This window comes from Dama dama, chromosome 28 (genome assembly GCF_033118175.1).
Source record: "Dama dama isolate Ldn47 chromosome 28, ASM3311817v1, whole genome shotgun sequence".
In the NCBI taxonomy this organism is placed as follows: Eukaryota; Metazoa; Chordata; class Mammalia; order Artiodactyla; family Cervidae; genus Dama; species Dama dama.
In genome coordinates this window covers 33,121,253-33,144,525 of record NC_083708.1, presented here as the reverse complement: position 1 = coordinate 33,144,525, position 23,273 = coordinate 33,121,253, and the positions used below count along the sequence as shown (strand labels likewise).

Here is a 23,273-nt window from a genome sequence, read left to right as displayed (position 1 = left end):
CTATGAAGTATTAAGGTTCTTTCTATCTAGTGAGGAAGGAATTTCATTATATATATATTAATAACAGAATAAAGCAGAATGCTCTAATGGTAAGAGCTTGGAGGTGAGACAGTCTGGGTTCACATCTTGGATTAGGGCCACTTTCTTGGGCAAATTACTAATCTCGCAAGTTTCAGCTTCCTCACGGGGCTAATAACAGTATTTATCTCACAGAACTATAAAATATTTTGGAAATCAAGCTAATTAATACATGCAAAATACTGAGAATACCTAACACGAGTTAGAACTCAACAAATAGTCATATGACTATAACACAAAACTAGTTTCTAAAACATGAATAAATCAAGAAATACAAAACTCACAATGCAAGCAAGGTATTTTATTGGAATAATTACTAAACAATGAAGCACTAAAGGTATAATTTAGGCATTTTAGAAATTAAAACATAAATGGAGTATTTAGAAAATCCACAGATTCATATGTTGCATTAAGGTTAATACCAGAATTTGGAAAACAAAGTAAAATTCCACAATCACTGCAATGCCGACTTCTTCAAGGGATCTTCTCAGCTGTAAAGACTTGAGAAGCTTGTCTCCTAGCCTTGAAAAGAAATTTTAAAAATGTTAAGTATGTGAGAAGTCAATTAATTAAAATATGCATTATCATCTAGTATCAAAAAAACTGAAATCTGGGATTTTTTTTCTAGATAATGAAAATCCTGTAAGGAATAGTACAACTTCAAATTTAGGAAATCATTTTAAAAGTCAAGCCATAAAAAATTAAAGAAAATTTGAGATAAAGATAAAACACAAAAAATTTTTTTAAAATATCACCTTTTTATGGAATAATGAATCAAAAGTAAAAATCTGGCTGAAACTCACAGAGACAAGTAAAAACAGGGAAGGAGAGATAAAGATGAGACTATGAGCAGAGAAATACCACCAACGCCTCACTTTCAAGACCAGAAGGACAACAGCCAAATAAAACACTCAGCTAAATTCCATCTTTGTTATCTAACCTCATCTATGATCTCAAACGTTATCTGTATATTGGTGAACAAGCATCTTGCTTTTTCTAACAGTTAAAATTAACTTCTAACTTTATTCAGCCAAATAAATGATAGGGTTAAAAAAAGGAATGCAATTTTTGTATTTAAGTCATTGCAAAGAAACCTCTTTGCACAAACATTTGCAAAGAAACTTATAATTAAATTGAAGAACTTCTTCAACAATCCTTGCCTTTACATCCCAAGTTGTGAGGCTACAAAGATTACTCTCTCTAAATGAAAGAGATCTCATTTCAAACAACTTTAGTTCTTTTCCTCATGATCCTATTATTCTTCATAACTGCTCTTCTCTACTGCGGTGTCTCTTCTCCCTTTGAAAGTGAAAGTGAAAGTCGCTCGGTCGTGTCCAACTCTTTGTGACCCCACAGACTATACAGTCCATGGAATCTCCAGGCCTGAATACTGGAGTGGGTAAGTGTTCCCTTCTCCAGTGGATCTTCCCAACCCAGAGATTGAACCTAGGTCTCCCACATTGCAGGATTCTTTACCAGCTGAGCCATAAGGGAAGCCCTTTTCTCTTTAGAGGGAAACAAATGTGGAGTACTCTAATAGGGACTTTTTCTCTTCAAGATTAGAGAATTGTGCATTTTCTAGATTTGATATGCTATCATATAGCTTCTGTTTATACAAATGGAGGGGTTCCACTTCCTAGGAATTTTTCTATAATGTACTGCTCATCACTTAAATGCAAGGGATAAAGAGGCAACACTACTGGAGTTAATTTCTGGAATTGTATATATCCACTAAGTATTATGTGTATGAACAGTTCTTGAATCTAAAAGAAAAACATGTCCCTCAGAGAACTTAACTCTCTCAATAGTGTGATAATTATATCTCCAATAGTACATCCAATATATTCAAGTGCCTAACACAGAGCCTCAGGAATCTCTAGAATCACATTTAATCAACTAAGACCAATATGAGCTGGAACTCCTTGGATTAAGTTAGACTTTCTTATCATACTATTGCCATTTTCATTACTCCCCCAATAATCAAAATTAAATTATATATTATAAAATTAAACATTTTTATGAAGTTCTGAGCAAAGTATTTGACAATATTTGGGTATCATGTGAAATTTAAAGATGTCCATTCTGGAATTAAGTGACGTAGTGAACAACAACATATCTTTGCCAATCTAATGTTATAGACTGAGGTGTTAGGAGTTACAAAGGAATAACATTGATTTTTAACTTAAAAATTTTATACTCTGAAGTTCAACCTGTCCAAGCGTCACATGAAAAATATTTAGATACTTACAATTTTCTCCTCTGAAGAAAGCACACCTTCTACTGCCACTATCTGGTATTGTTTATGTTTTAAATTCCCCACAAACTTCCGTAGTTGCTTGAGACTGCTAACTTCCATGTCTTGCTTTAAGAGTTTCTGCATTTCTCGAGAAGGACATCCAGGATCAAATACCAGTAAACATAATGTTCGGTTTTTTCTCTCTTCAATTCCAACAATTGTTCGACTATGACCTATAGAAAAATAAAAAAAAAGAGTACGTATATAAATGTGACAGAGATACCTATTTGAGCAGCTACGTATAGGTGTAAGTTACTATACACACACACACACACACACACACACACATATATATAGACACCCTATATATACTTTTTATGTGTGTTTTGAATATAAATACAGTCAGTCCCTCTGACATATTGGTTATCTGAGTTCTTTCAGTTCTCAGACACAAAACTTTAGTTCTACTTCCTAACCTTCAGTTTTCTTTTGTTCAATTTTAGTTTTCCAAAGGCTTCATAGCAAAATATTCTACTTCTACTATGCCAAATATTTTAGTTTCCTTTCCTAATCCCATAGTCCTTTTTATTCAAGTGATCTCAGATAAAAGGATTTGAAATTTAACTGCTGGAAAACAAAAACTCATGGTTCCAAAAGGTAAACAAAAGTTAATTTATATATAAGAGAATTTCAATGGGAAGGGCTTAACTTTTATAGCTTATATCCTAAACAATGAAATTCCTAACATTTACTTCTCCTTCTTCCTGTCAATCCAAATCATCCACTTGACATATTTCATGAAACACCCATACATCAAGCACTGTTCCAGGCAGTTAGTGACACAAAAGCAAACAAAACAAACATGTCTGTTTTCATGGAGTTTACATTCTAATAGGAAGAAATACTCCATAAATAAGGTAAATGAGTAAAGTCTATATATGTTAGCTAAAGCAAAATAATGCAGGGAAGAAGGTAAGGAAATGCCAGTGCTAGAGAGGGATAGAAAAATGAGCTAAAACATTTTAAAGGGTGGTCAGGGAAGGCCTCACTGAAGTGAGAAAAGTCCTGAAAAAAATTAACGATGAATAATAAAGGAAGAGGTAGCCCTGAATCAGGTACCCCCAAAGATATCAAGGATATCATCCATTACTGCAATGTATTATGATGACAATATAGCTCTAAAAATCAGAGTACTGTCAGTATACTCCTCTCATTATCAGAATCTTAACATACCCTAAAGCAAAAGCTGATTAGTTGTCTTATATAAATAAACCATCTTATAAGTTACACTCAGTATCTATAAATTATACTAACCTTGATGCTGAAGATAGATAGGAGGTTTAGACGTACACACTACTTTTGGACTTCCTTCTCTCTCTGAAGCATAGTAGCTCAATATCCATTCAAATAAGCGAGGGTGTGTACCCAAAGGACCAGTTGACTTGTGAAAGTCAACAATGCGGCATCTATAAAAAAAATTTACAAAATGGATTATTTAGAAAATATTTTTGAAACTTTTTATCAATGGAGTTATAAAATGCAAACATTTTTAATTAATTTTATTTCATCATTATTTTCCTAAGAAGAAATAAAATTTTATTATTTATCTGAAAACTGTTATTTTAGGAGGAATTTCTTTAAATAGGTTGATAAAAAAATAAGGTTGATGACAGCTATCAAAGTTACAAAAATTTTCTCACACAGAAAATCTCCCTTCGTAGTAAATGAGAATCATACCTGATTTTAAAGAGTCTACATATAACCTGAGACATGGGGACTTTTATTCTAAAGTCTCTAAACCTGATGATTAATTAAAAGTTGATTTTTGATTCCTCAGCAGCCATAAGGAGCTATCAAAAATATCCTAAATATTTTTCCTGTCAGTTCTCTCAAATTTCAATAATAGACAAGAAAAGAATACCTGTAAAGGTCACAGAAAACCTGTGTGTACCCCCATCTATACATCTATCTATCTATCTACTATTTGGCAACAGACCATGCTGGTACTGTCTCCTCAAAAGGAAGTCAACCATGAATAAACCAAATTATTTTAACCAGGAGCGTTATTTACACTTCTCAACAACTATTTTAAAAAGACTGAGTATAAAGGAAAGGAAAAACAATTAAAAGATTTATTTTCACTTTAAAGTATAGCACAGATATCCTATTCTTGTCTTGCTTGGCCATAAAGTTTCCAAATACACCCACATTATACTAGTTGCTATCTTCAACGTCAGCAAGTTTAATGTTGATAACTTTCAGCTGATTACTCCTGAGCTTTAAATATTGAAATAAACTTCTGGAAAAACTATCAAAAAGTAAGAACAGTGATCTTGGGTTAGCAGTTGACTACAGGTTTAGATTTAGAATCAGAATAGTATTCTATGGATAAATTCATAGAGAGCAAAAGGAAGACATTTAAATAACTAGTAAACAAATTGAGGGTATAGTAATAAAAAGGCTTTACAAAGAACTAACTTATTTCAGGTACTAAGAAAACAGCTTGATATATCAGGTACTTTAAACAAAAATTTTCCTTTCCTTAAAAATTACTTAAAAGCTCAAAACATGATATAGTATAAATAATCTGAAGGTGTGAACAAACTGTCAAAAAGGAAAAGAAGAAAAATTTAAAGGGCATTAAAACAGTCCTTTGAATTTAATAATTCAAGAAAATTATTATACACACATTCATTTTTCTGTTTAAAATTTAAGAAGTATTTTTATCTCTGAATATAACTCATATATAGAAATGATATAAAACACTGGCAAAATGACTTGGAAACAAACATAAAAGGAAATATACAGTCATGAAGCTTAAGGCAAACTTTCTATTAAAGATGATCATAAGCATTTATCTCTGATGCCTCTTGAAAGCCCAACAACATAATACTGAAGGAGAAAATGATTTAAACACCTATGGAGAAAAAGAATAGGGACCGACAAGAAACAGGCACACATTTCTGGAAAATGGATAGCAGGAGAGAGGAAACATAAAAGTGAATACAAAGAAATAGAGACAACTTTCTTAAAACGCAAAAGAGGACAGAAGTTTAATGAACACCAGGTATTGGGTAGGGTAGTACTGAGGCTGAAAACAAGAGATTAATTGGAAGGTTGAATAAATAGAGCAAATCAATAATCAACTCCTCACCTCTACTGATGGAGGAACTACAGGCAAGAACGGACTCAGAAAAGACTTTTGTCTTATACTAATAGTTGACAGTCTCCAACCACACAGCAAACTTCCACCTCAGAAATGAAGTTTTCTCAAGTACAAGCTCCATGAAACCCTACAGGAATGCCAATCAGCTTTTTTAGTGCTGCATTCTTCACTTTAGGAAAAATAGTAAGGATTTTTAAAAGTTAGAAGTCTTCTAAACAAACAGACTAAAATAAATAGACATGAAACTAATTTAACATGGAGGAAACAGAAAAATGCAAGGAATAGAAAAATTTTACAACCACAAAAGGCTGTGATGCTATGAAATTACTCCTTAAAATTGAAAAACATTATTGTTAAAATAAAAATTTCAATAAAGTAGTGAGGAGATAAAGTTGAGAATCCAGATAGTAAAACAAAAAGCAAAGATCAAAATGTGAGACACGACCAGTGAACTCAAAAAGTCAAAAAAGTTCAGGGGCCAACAAACAGGAGTGCCAGAAAGCAAAATAAAGAAAATGGAGAGATCATACTCATCAAACAACAGTGAACCCTTAAGCCCTTACCACATGCCAGTCACAGTCTTAAGCACTATATTATCACTACAACTCTATGAAGCAGTCACTATTTACATGTTCTTTTTTCAGTGGTGGAACTAGGGTACGAACAAGTCAAGTCATAGAGCTAGTAAGCAGAGAGCTAGAATCAGCTGTAGGCAACTTCACTTCAAAACGTCTAAGCTCTTATCCACTATGTGCCTAGTCCCTTAGTCATACCCAACTCTTTGCGACCCCATGGACTGTAGCCCATCAGGCTCCTCTGTCCACGGGATTCTCCAGGTACGTCTTGCCTTCTCATTAAGTAATACTGATTATGAGAAGCCAGTAGAGGAATGACAAAATCTGATTCATAAATGATTTTGAGTTAAGAATAATACAGCAACACAAACTATCACTCAGTAATAAGACTAGGCATCCTTTCTTAGGAAGCTAATAAAGGAAGTGTTCAAGTAAAAGAGAATAATCCAAAAACGAGAAAGACATGGAATCCAGGAAAAACTCTAGGATCCAATTCAACAGAGTGAAGAAATACTACACGATCAGAGCTATGGAAAGATCTAGAAGCAAACAATCCAGACTACAGAAGAGGACAATCGGCTTCAAGAAAAATATCTCCAGGAATCAGGAGTACCTCAGATTACATAAGTGGAGTTATCTGTAAAAACGTAAACATGATGCAGTCAAACAGTAAAAGGGAAAAGGAAAGGCGATTCTTAAGGAAAGCTTTAAAAAGCTTTTCAGGAAAGACATAAAATCATCAGTGAATAATATTTACATGGTTGACTCTAACTTAATAGAAACTGAGATTTAACCGTGTTACAAAAAGTGAGGAGAAACAGGTGGGAGATATAAGGAGAATGCAACAGACAATGTCTAAAGCTGACAAACCAAGATAAAGCCATGAAAGCATATTATTTAAAAAAAATGAAAGTGACAGCGTCTCTAAGAAATAAGACTTGAGAATAGAGAAGAGCAAGAAACAGGGTACGTGTGGTTGGTTTTCATTATAAGACTTTCATTTTATTAATGCTACTTAAATCTTATTTTTAAACTATCCCTTTGATAAAAAACACAAACAACAAAAACTTCCTAGATGTGACAATAACATTAACTTGGCTTTTTAGGTACATACTTTATCCTCAGGGAGGTGAGAAGGGTATATATTTCACATGCTCCAATCCAGGCCTTTGTTCCCTGTAACCTGTTATTAAGCTGAGAGGCACCTTGGGGATCAAAACCTTCCTTCCAAGCATCTTCAATCATAGACTGAATTTTTGGAATGCAAGGAACTGACATATCTAAAATTATACAAAGCAAACATGTAATATGACAATTACTAAAGTACTGAATAATATTTAGCAGTACATCACATATTCTACAAGAACCTATCATTTTTAAGACAGTTATTTCTGACATCTGCTATTTTCTCTTTCTACAACCAGAATGAAGATTTTTAATGTAAATATCCACTAAAATACATCTTTATTAAAGCTATTAATTTTAATATGCATACTATATACTAATTCATTCCACATATGTACTTTATTAGATGGTAAATTCAGAGTCTGTATTTCACATACCTTTCAAGCTATCACCATAAGCATCATTTTGCAATAATGATGAAAGCAGCATTTGGAAATTTCTGTAACCACAACCCCAACCTTTATCACCAAAAGATGAATGAAAGTGATCCACTCCTGCAGAAAGCCACACACGCCTCACATCTGTGGCAGCATTCTGATAATACCTGTAAAGTGCTTCCATAACTCCTAAAGTGGAAAAGAGATTTAGAAGGCTTAGAAGGGTATCACCTTTCATGGATGTCTCATACATTTCCAGTATCAGCCTCTTTCTCAAGAGCACATGTAAATGCTGCCAATTCCATCTTCTACCTTTTTACTGACATAGTCTTAGTTATTGTCCTGCTTGTTTTACACAATGCAAGGTTCCTAACACTAGCATATTACTTATTATGCTGAATTGAAATTGTTTGCCTTTTTCATTTCTGCATCTGCAGGGCCTAGCACATGAAAGTACACTGCTTAACTGTTTATAATAGCCAGGACATGGAAGCAACCTAGATGCCCATCAGCAGATGAATGGATAAGGAAGTTGTGGTACATATACACCATGGAATATTACTCAGCTATTAAAAAGAATTCATTTGAATCAGTTCTAATGAGATGGATGAAACTGGAGCCCATTATACAGAGTGAAGTAAGCCAGAAAGATAAAGACCAATACAGTATACTAACACATATATATGGAATTTAGAAAGATGGTAATGATAACCCTATATGCAAAAGAGAAAAAGAGACACAGATGTACAGAACAGACTTTTGGACTCTGTGGGAGAAGGCGAGGGTGGGATGTCTCGAGAGAACAGCATCAAAACGTATATTATCTAGGGTGAAACAGATCACCAGCCCAGGTTGGATGCATGAGACAAGTGCTCGGAGCTGGTGCACTGGGAAGTCCCAGAGGGATCGGGTAGAGAGGGAGGTGGAAGGGGGGATCGGGATGGGGAATACATGTAAATCCATGGCTGATTCATGTCAATGTATGACAAAAACCACTACAATATTATAAAGTAATTAGCCTCCAACTAATAAAAATAAATGGGAAAAAAAAAAAGTACACTGCTGAATGAATGTCCTTATCTCTCCATTTTATTATACATTCTGCTGGACATCATTCTCTCTGCTCAGTTCTAATCAATTTGCTCCCAATTTAAAAACTTCATTATGGTTTATCACAGTGAGTTGATTTTTATGTGATATAATTACTTCCAATTGGCATAAAAGAATACCAAGATCTACATGAAGGAATTGTTTTTATGTACATATACATATATAATTTTTTTAACTTTTTATTTTATATTGAGTATAGTTGATTAACATTAACAATGTGATAATTTCAGGTATACAGCAAAGTGATTCAGTCATACATAATTCTGTTCTTTTTCAAATTCTTTTTCCCATTACGATTATTATATAATATTGAACAGAGTTCCCTGTGCTATACAGTAGGTCCTTGCTGGTTATCAATTTTAAGGGTATAAATATTTAAAGACAATATAAAGGGATATGTTTATGATATCAAAGATGGAGGAATTTCTTAAATAAGACACTTAAGACACAAGTAAAGGGAAAGATTGAGAAATCTGATTACATTCAAATTTATAATTCTGCCTAATTAAAGACACCATATAAAAATGTGGGCTTCCCTGATAGCTCAGTTGGTAAAGAATCTGCCTGCAGTGCAGGAGACCCCGGTTCAATTCCTGGGTCGGGAAGATCCCCTGGAGAAGGGACAGGCTACCACCGCAGTGTTCTCGGGCTTCCCTTGTGGCTCAGCGGGTAAAGAATCCACTTGCCATGTGGGAGACCTGGGTTCAAGGCAAATTATAGATTTGAAGAAGAAAACTGCTCCTCATATAATCAACGAAGAATTAATATCTTGAATACTTAACGGACTTTCAAAAATCAATAAGAAAAAGACAAACAACCCAACAGAGACGAGAAAATGGACTAGGTTATTTACAGAAGAAACGAGCTCAGGAGTCATCAGAGAAATACAATTAAGAGATGCAGCTCACCATTAAATGGCAAAAACTTAAAAGAGTCACAATATAAAGTGTGAGTCAAAACACACTGACCTAATGTCAGTTACAAACATTCTAAAAAACAACTTCATAATACTCTTAACAAAATTAATTATGCAAATGCTCTTTAACCTAGCATTTCTAGTCTGGATGTTAAAGAAACTTTTGAGGAGGAAACCTGTTCATAATTTTTAAAAATAAAACACTGGCAACAAAGTAAGTCATAAAAGCAAATTCTATTCAGCAAAGTGAAAGCAGCACAGTTGTAAGAATAAACATATTTAAGCAAATCCAATCAGAGCATACATATTGTACACCAACTTACACATAGTTTAAAATATAAAAGATTATATATTACTATGGAAACTTACATACAAGATAAAATTACTAAAACATATATGAGACTGATAAATACCAAATTCAGGATGATGATTCCCTTTGTGGAGGAGGAGAAATCAGAAATCAAAGAGGGGTATACCAGGGGTTTAAAATACATATAAAAGGTTTTACAGCTTAAAAACATTAAGTTTCATAAAAACTGGGTGGCAGGAACAAAGTTGTTTCCATATAATCTTTTTTAACTATACTAACAGGTATGTTTTTTAAAAATGTGGACAATATCAGGAAAAAATACATTCTTTGGAACAAGGCAGATCTGATTGTGAATGCCAACTGGGCCAATAACTAGCTATGCAACCTCACCTTGTGCTAATTTGCTTCAGTCACGTCTGACTCTTTGCAACCTTATGGACTGTAGCCTTCCAGGCTCCTGTTCATGGGATTTACCAGGCAAGAATACTGGAGCGGGTTGGTTGCCATGCCCTTCTCCAGGGGATCTTCCCAACCCAGGGGTTGAAACTGTCTCTCTTATGTCTCCTGCATTGGAAGGCAGGTTCTTTACCGCTAGCGCCACCTCAGAAGCCCAACCTTACCTTAGGAAAGTAATTTAACCTAAGTCACAATTTCCTCAACCAGAAAAATCTAATACACAGATTTTTCTTTTGAGAGTTACATGATACAATATATATAAAGGTCTTAGTGTCTAAAACTAGACTGAACAATATGGCAGAAACTATTTGCATATGGCTATCTGAACACCTGAAATGTGGCTTGTCCAACCTCAGATATTCTGCAAACTAAAATACACACTGGATTTTAAAGAATGTACAAAGATTGCAAAATACTGCACTGATAATTTTTAATACTGATTACACATTGAAATATATTTTGGACATACTGGAAAAATATTAAAATTAATTTCATCTAGCCTTTTCTTATTTTTCTAATGTGACTATTGGAAATTTAAAATTATTTATGTGGCTCACTTACATTCTACTAGACAGCAATTGTCTGGAAAATAGTAAGCTCTCAATAAAAACTATTCTCACAGGTCCGTTTTCAAATGTCAAGTAAATTGATACAGGATAAAAGTGAATCATTCACTATAAAAATAAAAGTTCAGGAGTTTTAAAACAACACACAAAAAAATTATTTGAATATATGGTCTCACCTAAAAATATATAAACTGTGGGTTGTGAAAATCAAGCACAATTCAAATAATCCTATTACTTCAGTTATGTATGCAGTATTAAAACCATGATTTGGATGTTTAAATACTCACCAGACGTTTTTGTTTTTCCATCATCAACACCAATAGCTAGTGATTCCATCATATCAGCTTTTCTTCTATGAAATTCAGATGGATGCATTCTTCCCCTATTTACTTCTATCTCCATATTTCGTAGCTGCTGTTGTTTGTACCCTCCAGAATTATCTAAACCGTATTGTCTCTATTGAACATAAAAACAGATGACTTAATTTTTATGTCCCTTTACATCAATGAGGTGAGAAATTTACCACTATTTTATGTATCTGGAAATATATTTTGAAACATTCTGGTTTATAGACTTCTATATGAGCCAACTTACAGATTTTTATGAAAAATGATAACACAACAAAAAAATCCCTGAGTTAATAACAGGATTTTGTAGAGAGCCTTTCTCTACAAACAACCATCTTGGCAAGAGACTTGTTTTCCTTGAAGTAGGGAAAGTAGAGAATCCAATCTTCCTACTAATGGTAATGTGACAAGCAGATGAGTTCTGACCATACTGCTGATTTTTTTCAAGACAACCTGTCAAGGAACCTGTACTTGTTACTTGGTTCCTAGGCTAGCTTAAAAAGGCCTACTTAATCCACAATTCACTCAGGTATTCACTCTATGCAGTAAATGAACTATGTTTTTTCACACTGACAGAAAATCTAAAATAATATGTTAAAACAGCCCCTACAAAAATATTTCTGAGATCTAAACAACTAACCTGCAAAGTTACATAATAAACTTATACTCCCTTAAACACTGAAAACTTTTTGTGTTGATAATATAAGGTAGAGAAGATATAGGAAAAGTCAAATTTTTCTTCCTCTGAATCTTGGTGGGAAAATAATTATGCAAATAGATGAACCACAGGTGAGAAAAATAGCCTAAATTAGATATTGTAAAGAAAGAATAGCCATGTGCAAGAAATCAGAGGAAAAAAGTTAGAGGTCAAACAAGTTCAGGAAGATTATGGTATGTACAATGCATATTAGTATATTAAAGGCTTTAAGAAGACATCAGGTACACAAACCTGTTTAACTGAACATTTTCAAACCTATTCATTCATAAATAAACCCTTTTTATTCACACATTATCCTATAAGCACATACAAAAAGAATGCTTAAAATCTATAAGCATTATTAGCAAATGACTACATAGTCTACAGCAAGTTAAGACTGAAAAGAGTAGAAAAAGCTGTTAAAATATAAAAGAAGCTACCAGTTTAGTTCAGTAGATACTACCATTCACCTAAGATTGGCTCAAACTTCATAAAAAAGCATTATCCATTAAAAATGGTTCTTTCTAAATTCCTGAACTGCAGTCACTAAAAGAATTTAAGGCTCAAGAGACATTAATTCTAAGTTCATGTTTTAAGTATTTATACAAACATTTAAAATTCTGAGTCTCAATTTCTTAGTTTTCTCCATTAACATAGGTTTAAAAGTAGGCTTCACCATTTAATACTGCCCAATCCTGAACCAGTTAAGCTACATAAGCACTCTGTTTCCATTTCTTCACCTGCTATTCAAAAAAAAAAATCTAAAATAACTTCATGGGAGTATGGAAGACTGTAAGATACTTTACATTAGGGTACCCAAGCCCAGGGCCACAGACTGGTACCAGTTCATGACCTGTTAGGAACCAGGCCGCATAGCCGGAGATTAACAGGAGGTGAGTGAGCAAAGTTTCACCTGTATTTACCACCGCTCCCCATCACTTCCATTACTGTCTGAAACTTTTGTCAGATCATCAGCAGCATAATAAATATAATGCACTTGAATCAATCTGAAACCATTCCCCCTGCCACTCCAGGTCCATGAAAAAACTGTCTTGGTCCCTGGTGCCAAAAAAGTTGGGGACTGCCACTTTAAAAGAAGTGTTTACCCCAGTATGTAAATGTATACTTATGAATGGTGGTTGTTATGAACTATAAAAAATATATGTAAAAAATATTTTGTATTATAATAAAGACAAAAATAATAGGCTGAAGTCTTAACAGCATGTTTGAAAAATAAGAACTCTAACTAAACCGAAATAATATAATTATTATTAATCTTTGTACCTGCAACTTCTGAAATTCTTCCATTTCTTGTCTTGATTCATCAGATCTCCTCTTTCGGTCTTCTTCTTGTTGAAGCTGTTGAGCCAACTCTAGATCTCTAGAACACTGCACTCTATTCACACCTATTATATATTTTTAATGTTTAGAATAAAACACTGCAATCAAGGCTCACTTATATGTTAGTACACATTTTTTAAATGGAGTAAAGGCTATTATTTTGCCATTTATGCATGACTATGATGTCATAGAAACACTGAGTATAAATCCAGCAGAACTTAAACTGCCTCTATAAGGGTACAACCTCCACTTAAATCACTAATATTCACTGAATGTTTAGGCTGTGACAAACACTTCTCATTATCATCAATTATCTCATTTGGATCTTCATAACAGCTAGGAAGTATTATTATCTATTGAAGAAACCAAATCTTAAGAGAAATTAAGTAGCACCCTGGAGTGGTGCCCCTCATAAATACATATAAGGCAGATTGGTTTTTAAGAGAAATACTTGGGGGGAGGGGGCACGGTATGTGGAAATAATTAAGAGAATAAAAAAACAAGTGAGCAAAGTACAGATATTAGATCATAACCTAATGTCTGACCTCAAGCAAATAGTATAACTTGCCCATTTTGCTCTCTATCCAGTGTCCTACACATCCATTATTCAGTGCCCTCTGGCTAGCATCTCCTTGATCTCCCAATTTGTTGGTTTAATTATGTATCTGAATATTCTTTCTTTCCCTTCAAATCTCTCAGCCTCTGATACCTCTTCCTAACTGGTCCCCACTTCTACTGGTGGAGATATGCAATTCAATACTGATTTTTAGCATACTTATGAGGCTATCTACAGTGATTTGCTCAGATTCACCTCAGACTCCAGCCTATGGAGTACACACAGCCCATGTGTAAGCCTATGGAGGTTACAGAGTAACTCATGTATCCAAGCAAAGCTTGGGTTTCCCTGGGGGCTCAGTGGTGACTCAGCAGCAGCAGCATACAAAGCTTATCATAAACAAAGAATTATCAGAAACTCAACTTCAGAGTTATTCTCCCACAGTAATTAGTAAAGAACCAACACAGTGAAGAACTGTTCCATCTTTACTCCAGCAATTCTCATCTTGGTATTAGGCTGAGTGGTCGGTATAATGCTATCCATGGACATCGCTAACTGGTACTAGGATCGTTAATAATGAATACTACAAACCTCTGCATTGACAGGAGATATCTATGTACCTTAAGAAACTGATATCCAGTAGAACACAATGGTTTCTCTTTTGGTCTACTTTATATTTTGTTTCAATGGAATTGTGAAACTCATATAGGATCTTTCCACTTCTAAGGCACCATCATGATTACTTAATCAATGCCACTAGCAAAAAAGATAGGGGAACAGAAGAAAATTTTAGAATCTCTTATAAAACTAGTCAGTGGTAATAAAGAAGCTAGAAGAGTAGTTGAAAATGTACTTGAAAAACTTTGAAGTCACATACTTCACATTCTTTTTAAAATTACATGTGCCATATGGCAGCTTCTGAGTTCATGAACAATTTTTACTCATAAGATGTCAAATTCAATTAATTCCAGCTGCTAAAAGAATGGCCTCAAATTTCAAATCAAAAAGATTTTAAAAATGGTACAATGTGTCATTATCTTCTGATGTTCTGGGTCAAAACCTTGGATGTACACCCCTAATTCAATTGTTGGTCACACCAGTTAATCCTTTACAATCTTTTCTGTGAAAAATTTGTGACAAGTTGAAGCTGTATTAAAATTTTTTAAGGGACAGATTTATTTTTAACCAATGTATTTTCTTCCCCTCTATAACACTAATCTAAAAAGTAGATAATGTCCTAGGAAATAGAAATTAAATCATAACATCCTTATCTTTAAACATATAGTCATACCTTGTCCAAAGCTGCTTTCTTCCAAATGCAAGTCAACGTGTTCCTGCAGAATATGGTAGTTTGTACAAATAAGCCCACACATAGGGCAGTCATAGAGTAGTTGATTACAGTCTGTATTAGAGATATAATTTAGTTGATTTTATTTTTAAAATCTTTAGATTTTTCACATCAAGTCAAAGACTGTCTACTACTCACTAACTTTATTAAGTAAAAGCTCTTTGTAGTTAGATTCAAAGCAATTTTCTACTTCTAGATGAAAGACTGAGCATAAGCACAAACCTCTTATCACTACAGTGAAAGAAAACATTAACAATAAATATTCAGCTCTGTAGTCAAAATAAGAAAAGTAGAAAGGGAAATCACATGGTAAGTAGTGGTCAGTCTAGAAATGGATTTTGCAGGCTGGATTCTCAGTACCCTCCAAACTAAGTGGTGATATGCAGAATTCAAGCATTCAGCATAAAGCTGGACACTGGGATCAAATGCCCTAGTTGGAGGCATAAGACCAAAGAGCTGCATCCATTAACCAGCATTGCAGACAGACAGGTACAACTTGCCCAAGAAATGGTACCTCTATAAGACCAAGACCTAGCTGATACTGGGTATAGAAGATGTTATTAGAAAATTACAAATTAAAATAAAACAACACTACATACATATTAGAATAACCAAAATCTGGATAGTCAAAATCTGTGTGATCAAAACTCTGGTTTTTCCTAAGTTATGTGTGGATGTGAGAGTTGGACCATAAAGAAGGCTGAGTGCTGAAGAATAGATGCTTTTGAACTATGGTGTTGGAGAAGACTTCTGATGGTCCCTTGGACAGCAAGGAGATCAAACCAGTTTATCCTAAAGGAAATCAACCCTGAACATATTGGAAGGACTGATGCTGAAGCTGAAGCTCCAGCCATCGGCCACCTGATATGAAGAGCCATTCTTTGGAAAAGACCTTGATGCTGGAAAAGACTGAGGACAAGAGGAGGAGTGGGTGACAGAGAATGAGATGGTTGGATGGCATCACTGACTCAATGGACAGGAGTTTGAGCAAACTCAGGGATATATCAAAGGACAGGGAAGCCTTGTGTGCCACAGTTCATGGGGGTCACAAAGAGTTGGATGTGACTTAGTGACTGAACAACAACAACAAAATCACTGACAACAGCAAATGCTGGCAAGGACACGAGCAACAGGAACTCTCATTCACTGCTGGTGGGAATGCAAAATGGTCCAATCACTTTGAAAAAGTCTGGCAATTTCTTATAAAACCAAACACACTATTATTACATGATCCAAAATCACGAATTCCCTTGTGTTCACCAAAATGAATTGAAAACTACTGTCCACACAAAAGCCAGTACAGTTTATAGCAGCTTTATTCATAATTGCCAAAACTTGGAAGCAAACAAAGGGACCTTCAGTAGGTGAACAGAAAAACTGTGGAACATCCAAAAGATGATTCTTCAATGTAAAAAAAAAAAAAAAAGCTATTAAGCCATAAAAAGATGGAGGAATCTTAAATGCACATTGCTAAGTGAAATAAACCAATATGAAAAAGCTACATGGCATATGATTCCAATTATATGACACTCTGGAAAAGGCAAGAATATGGAGACAATAAAAAGATCAATTTTGTAGCCAGTGGCCACAGGGAGGGAGGGAAGGATGAACAGGTGGAGCACAGGGGATTTTCAGGGCAGTGAAGCTATTCTGTATGATACTAAATACTAAATGGTGGGTTCATGTCATTATACATTTGTCAAAACCTGTGTACATCACCAAGAGTGAACCCTAATATAAACATGGACTTTGGGTGATATTGCCATCAATGTAGATTCACTGACTTTGACAAATGTATCACTTGGTATGGGCTGGTTGTTGAATGCCAGAGGAGTTTATGAGGATACAGGGAGGGGGGTACTTGGGTACTCTCTGTACTTTCTATTCAATTTTACTGTAAACCCGAAACTTCCTTAAAAAATAGCATTTATTAAAATTCAAAACACAAATATATGCCCTCTCCTTAACCTTTCATAAAAATTATTCAAATGAATCGGACTTAAATGTAGAATTCAAAACTTCTAGAAGATAACATGGGAAAAGTGACCTTGGGTTTGGCAGAGTTTTGATACAACACCAAAAGCACCACCCATGAAAAAAAGAAATCAAATAAGGCAAACTTCATTAAAAGTAAAAACTTCTGATCTGTGAAAGACACTGTTAAGAGAATGAAAAGACAAGTCTCAGACTGGGAGAAAATATCTGTGAAATATTTGCAAAAAAAATTTGCAAAATCCAATAAAGGACGTGCATCCACAATATATAAATTATTCTTAAAAATCAACAGTATCAAAGAGACACATGATTCTAAATGTGTATGCACCAACAACAGAGCCTCAGATACATGAAACAAGTCTGATAGAGCCTAAAGGAAAAAGAGATAAATATACTGGGATATATAGATATACAGAGATCATGATTGGGAACTTTAACCTCCATCCAAAAACTGGTAGAACAGCTAGATAGGAAATCAATAAGGACATGGAAGATCTGAACACAATCAAACAACACACTGTAACTGACAAATATAGAACACTTGATCCAACAACAGCAGAATATATATTTTTTTCCTCAAATGTCTATGGAACATGTGAACATGTGCTAAGACAGACCACACCCCATATCTTAGGCCATAAAACAAGTTTCAACAACTTCAACAAATTCAAAAGAACTTAAATCATAAAGTTTGCTCTCTAATCAAAAAAGAATCATAGTAGAACTCAGTAACAGAAAATCAGAATCCCAGACGATCCAGATGTCACTGGCCTGGTGGTAAATAAAAGAATACCCTCTGGAAACTGGTCTTCCCTGTGGCTTAGATGGTAAAGAATCTGCCTGCAATGCAAGAGACCAAGGTTCCATCCCTGGGTTGGAAATATCCCCTGGAGAAGGAAATGGTAACCCACTCCAGTATTCTTGCCTCGAGAATTTCATGGACTGAAGAATCTTGTAGGTTACAGTCCATGATATCACAAAGAGTCAGATAGGACTGAGCAACTAACACTTTCATTTCCACTTTCTTCCTCTGGAAACTAGACTGTGAGTCTACTTCTCCTCAGAAAGTTTCTACAGCTACTTTCGAAGTAGATGAAACATGTATTGTTTGCATCAAAACTCTTTGCCATTATAGTAGTTTCATATTATAGTAATGGCAAATGAGCAATGCTATAAACTGAAATTAAAAACACATTTGTAGTAATCTTATTTACTAACCAACTTTTGGGATACTACATATTAAATTGAGACTAATGCTACTTATTACATAAAATGAATACTTTACCTTCTAATGGAGTGTCTAAAAGATCAGCATGCTTTGTTTTCACATGAGTTTCCATATCTTGACTATTATCTTCTATTTTTCCACAGAATGGACATTCAGGAGGACTGTACATTGTTTCATAAATTGATTCTTTAAGTTCGGTTTGGTCAGGCTGTTTTTCCATACTTTTCAGGAATTTTCTAGATTCAGTTAAGTTCTCTGAATAAAAGTCTTTATGTTTTAAAGTACCATCCTTTGGCAGGCTTTGAGCTGAAGTCTTCGGCTGATTAGATGCACAAGCTGAATGAATACCGGAATTAATGTCTGCTCTACACTGTAGGCTGCTGTCCTTCCTGTTATCAGAAGTTCCATACTGTACTGTATTGATCCTCTCAAAGTTTCTTTCTAGTTCATTTTGCTCAAAATGAGCAGTTTCAATATGAAAACACATTTCATCATAATTCACACCTGACAACTTGCAAAATGGACATATAACTTCATTTTCCATGTGAACAATTAGGAGGTGAGCCTTCATGTCTGGTTCTGAGGATACTGTTTCACCACAAATATCACAAGATAGCATGGTAGAGCAGGTAACTAGAAAAGAATACAATGTTTATTTATGTTAGAATACATGTTATTTATGTTAGAAAGTAAGAGCTGAAAAACAAGAAAATACATTTTATAAAAGGATTTGGAACAACTATATTTGTTATTTATAACTATATTATTTAGATGAGAAATTTTCAATGTCCTTGCTGCTGCTGCTGAGTCACTTCAGTCGTGTCCGACTCTGCGCAACCCCACAGACGGCAGCCCACCAGCTCTCCTCCATCCCTGGGATTCTCCAGGCAAGAACACTGGAGTGGGTTGCCATTTCCTTCTCCAATGCATGAAAGTGAAAAGTGAAAGTGAAGTCGCTCAGTCCTGTCCGACTCTTAGCGACCCCATGGACTGCAGCCTACCAGGCTCCTCCGTCTTCAGTGTCCTTACTGTTCCTCAAATATATGAATTTATTTATAAATCTCAACCAAATCTTCACTACTGTATTTCAAGTTTATAGTTTGGATGAAACAAAGGCAAAGCGAAAGTGAAGATGCTCAGTCGTGTCTGACTCTTGTGGACTGTAGTCCATCAGGCTCTTCTATCCATGGGATTTTCCAGGCAAAAATACTGGAGTGAGTTGTTATTTCCTTCTCCAGGGGATCTTCCTGACCCAGGGATGGAGCCCTGGGTCAGACTCTTTACTGTCTGAGCCATCAAGGAATCCCTAAACAAAGGCAATGATACTGCATATTAAAATAAACAATTTTTCAAAAATTTCAAAGTGTGTCTGGACTAAGGTGAAGAAAAAACGTATATAAACTCGCCCAGGTAAAATAACCCAAGTAAGAGAAAACAAAGAGAAGAAATCTTACCAACCAATATATCTAAATACAAAAACTTTTTAAAGTTATTAATAATGAGCTGTGCAAATAAACAAATTTCATAATAGCAGTTAACAGTTAAAGAGTTTTACATGTCAAACTAATTTAAGCACCATTACTATCATTCTGGGATTCACTGATGGCTCAGCGGTAAAGAATTCACCAGCAATGCAGGAGACGCAGGTTGGATCCCTGGGTCGGGAAGATCCCGTAGAGGAGGGCATAGCAACCCACTCCAGTATTCCTGCCATGAAAATCCCATGTACAGAGGAGCCTGTCAGGCTATAGTCCATGTGGTTGTAAGGACTGAATTGACTGGGCACACACGATCATTCTAAATGAAGGAAACTGGCTCAAAGTCACCAGCACCAAAAAATGGTTAGCCAAAATGCTAACCCAGTCAGGCTCCAGAGCTGCACTCTCCACCCAAAATATAAAAGCACAGTGAGCAGAGTTAAAAAGAGCACTGATTCCAGAGTCAAGAGAACTGGGTTATAACCTCAGGTTTCATAATTTTAGATGAGACACCTCACCTATCTGAGGTCCGGCCTTCAAAATGTGTTGTACTGAATCAGCAGTCACTTCTGGGTTTTACAAAGTTCTGGCTATGACACAAAAGTGATTTTGCTAAGACGTTTTTTAAAAGCAAGAACAGTCACAACATTTCTACTATCTAGACTATCTTTCAGCTAGAAACTGTTTTAAAACAAACAGAAAGTGAAAATAAGGCAACTATCCCCACCATTTAAATAAACTTAGTTTTGTAAGATCGCCCAACTTCCTCTTTCCCCCCCGCCCCCTTTTTCCTCAGACAAGTGAAAAGTCTATGATTTTGATGTAAATTCTCCCAAACCACCAGTGCAAAGAACGTGACACCCAGAGAAGTTTCTTCTTTTCCCAGGCCAGGATACAGCTAGACCCAGAAGGGTGTGCCTGAGCTCCCCAACACTTAGATCACAACAAGTGGATGACAGATGTGTGGAGGTCGGCGAGAGGTGCCGGAGCCTGCCTAAAGGTCCATGCCAACGTCCCAAGGCCAGGACATGAAACCAGTCCCGATACTAACTGGGTCAAAGCGTTGGGCCTAGGGATCCGGGGCTGGGATGGTCAGTTCCTACCGGCCTGGCGAGCCGGCCGCTGTCACACAGCCCTATGCTTGGCTTCCTCTTCGGATGCCGCAGCGGATGCCGTCTGGCTCGCGGGCAAAGGAGTGCTGCGCGGTGTCGATTACCTTTCCCGGCCTGAAAAATTGAGGTAGGCCCTTCTTTATACCCAGAGACTCACGGTTAACCTAGAAGAGAACCAGCGACTCTGAAAAGCTTCAGCCTTCAGACGCAAATTCAAAAAAGCTTTTCCTCTTTTCCCCGGAAGAGAAGGAATCCCAGCATGAACCTCTGCACGCTAATCTGGGTCGTAGTGCATTCTGGGAGTCGTAGTCGTTTTCCCATCAAGGTTCCAACGCCTAATTTAAGAGGAGACACTAGACTCAGAGGTCTCTATGAATGAATTCCCAGGTTGGGTCCTAAGGCATTACACGAATCCACAATACCCACCATCTAGGGCCTGACTGAGTAGCACTCTATTACATCATCAATCAAGGGCTTATAATGTTACAGCGTGCCAAACTCCTAACTATGGAGGGTGACAAAGACCTGTTCTTGCCTCAAGGTTACAAGATAACACTATTTTGACCCCTGACTTAAAAAATATGAAACAGTTCTTGGTACTTAAAAAATACAATATCAGAATTTAAAAATCATATCAATAGAGAGCTGTAAGGTAACCCAAAAATTTTCTCAGAAAAGAGAACAAAAAGGAAGAGATGGAAAACAGGAGCTTCTTTGGGGAAGGAATCATGTGTCATTTATCTTGCATATTCTGTGCCTAGCACTGCATAGAGAAAACAATCTGCTTTCAATACAGCTTGTTCAACCCCAAGGTTGAATCATGTGTTGAACAAGGCTATATGTGTGTTATAATAAATTAAGAGTACTTTACCTGGAGTTATTTATTTCATACATCAGTGGCTACTATTTTGCAAAAACAAAAATCCACAGATGTTACGGAATCCAAAATTTTTCAACTGAAAGGTTGAAACAAATGAGCAGAGAAGATAGGAAGAAGTCAATGAAGTTAAAGAAAATGAAGCTCCATGAGGTCAGGATTTTTATCCGTTGTGTACACTATTGTACCTCCGACATCATTAAAGTCTGGCACAGATTAGTCCCTCCGTCAATACTACGTTGTAAAATGAATTAAATGAATGGATGGAAGCTTGGATGGATGAACAAAAGAAGGAACGGGTGAATGACAGAACTGGCAGGGAGCGCTTTTGCTGGCAGGGCAGTAGGACACACTCCGGCCACAGCAACGGGCAGAGTTAAAATCCCAGAGTCCAGAAGTGGCCGGATCCTCCATGAGTGGGTGGGGCTGGGGCGTCCGTTTCTCTCCGCCCCTCGGCCGGTCGGTGCAGCAGCTTCGCTGCGTCCGCTGCCGCCGCCGCCGCCGCCGCCGCCGCCGCCGCCGCCGCCGCGTGCAAGGGCTTCTGGGAGCCCAGACCTGGGGGTCTGGAGTAAGGGGCGCAGGAGGCCGCCATCTTGAGTTGTGAGCCTGGTCTCTGTACTCATCGCTAGGGGCGGAGTGCTGACCCCACAGTTACTGCAGCAGCCGCCGCAGCCGGGCACTGGGAAGTCAGGGCGCCGGTTAGTGCCACATTAATGGGTAAGTGGGAGTGACACACGCCGGGTGGGGTGAGCCTCGGGTTTGGTCCTTTCGGGAGCTACTAGTTCCTGAGGCCACTGTTTTTATCTCTTCCCCTACAAAGGGTTCAGGGCCGGGCCGGGTTCTCTCAGCTTCTCCAGAGGGAGACAGCGGTGGCGGGGGCGTGGCAGCCAGACCTTTCCCTTGGGGACGCGAAGGCGCAGGGAGCTCAGAGCCTCTCCGAGAGCCAGGCTGATGCTCAGGAGCATTAGGCACAGGATCCTCTGGCCGCTCTGCTTTGCTGTCTCTCGATAGTTCTTTTTTTTTTTCGGTACATGATCTTATCAGACGTTGCCTGTCACTTCAGGGGCTCAGCAGTCTGTTCCGCAGCTCAGCTTGTTAGAAGTTCCTTCGTGTCCAGAATAAGGCAGGTTCGGTCCCAGGGGCCTGCGTGTCTCACCCTCCACCTCCAGCAGCTGCCGCCCACCTGGCGCAGATGCCTGGAAGGGCTCAGTCCTGACGCGGGCTGCCGTGGGTTAGATGCTTCTGCTAGCTCACTTCCACGGTGACAATTTAATAGTGTCTCCTCACTAATGCCCAAGAGATGAGAGGAATTGAAAGCT

At 36.7% G+C, this 23,273-nt stretch overlaps 2 protein-coding genes across 6 annotated transcripts in view; one reads left to right on the top strand and one right to left on the bottom strand.

Moving 5' to 3' along the window:
* Positions 1–358: 358 nt before the first annotated feature.
* ZUP1 (zinc finger containing ubiquitin peptidase 1) lies at positions 359–21,310 on the bottom strand. Of its 5 annotated transcripts, none has more exons than XM_061131453.1 (11): positions 21,017–21,305; positions 20,484–20,555; positions 18,545–19,120; positions 15,208–15,318; positions 13,304–13,425; positions 11,263–11,431; positions 7,618–7,806; positions 7,170–7,335; positions 3,629–3,780; positions 2,327–2,547; positions 359–600 (listed from the first exon to the last, which is right to left on the bottom strand). In XM_061131453.1, the coding sequence occupies exons 3-11, from the start codon at positions 19,104–19,106 to the stop codon at positions 553–555; spliced, it is 1,740 nt and encodes a 579-aa protein (XP_060987436.1). In that variant the 5' UTR covers positions 19,107–19,120; positions 20,484–20,555; positions 21,017–21,305; the 3' UTR covers positions 359–552. The 5 variants fall into 5 exon arrangements, with proteins under 5 accessions (XP_060987436.1, XP_060987438.1, XP_060987434.1 ...); XM_061131455.1 differs by having other exon boundaries at positions 21,069–21,305; XM_061131451.1 differs by lacking the exon at positions 20,484–20,555 and having other exon boundaries at positions 21,017–21,310.
* A 1,188-nt stretch (positions 21,311–22,498) lies between these two features.
* KPNA5 (karyopherin subunit alpha 5) overlaps positions 22,499–23,273 on the top strand; it is a 44,099-nt gene continuing 43,324 nt past the window's right edge. Inside the window, exon 1 of the mRNA XM_061131619.1 lies at positions 22,499–22,671. Coding sequence (XP_060987602.1) covers positions 22,668–22,671 — 4 coding nt within the window. The 5' untranslated portion in view covers positions 22,499–22,667. The remainder of the gene's footprint in view (positions 22,672–23,273) is intronic.

What these genes read in the sequence shown, in the direction of transcription:
- ZUP1 (XM_061131451.1), bottom strand. Translation starts at nt 19,106, where the DNA reads ATGCTATCTTGTGATATTTGTGGTGAAACAGTATCCTCAGAACCAGAC. An exon ending in AAGAATTTCAGAAGTTGCAG is followed by an intron (nt 11,432 to 13,303) that starts GTACAAAGATTA and finishes TATGTTCAATAG; the next exon opens with AGACAATACGGTTTAGATAA. An exon ending in TGGAAAAACAAAAACGTCTG is followed by an intron (nt 7,807 to 11,262) that starts GTGAGTATTTAA and finishes TTTCCACTTTAG; the next exon opens with GAGTTATGGAAGCACTTTAC.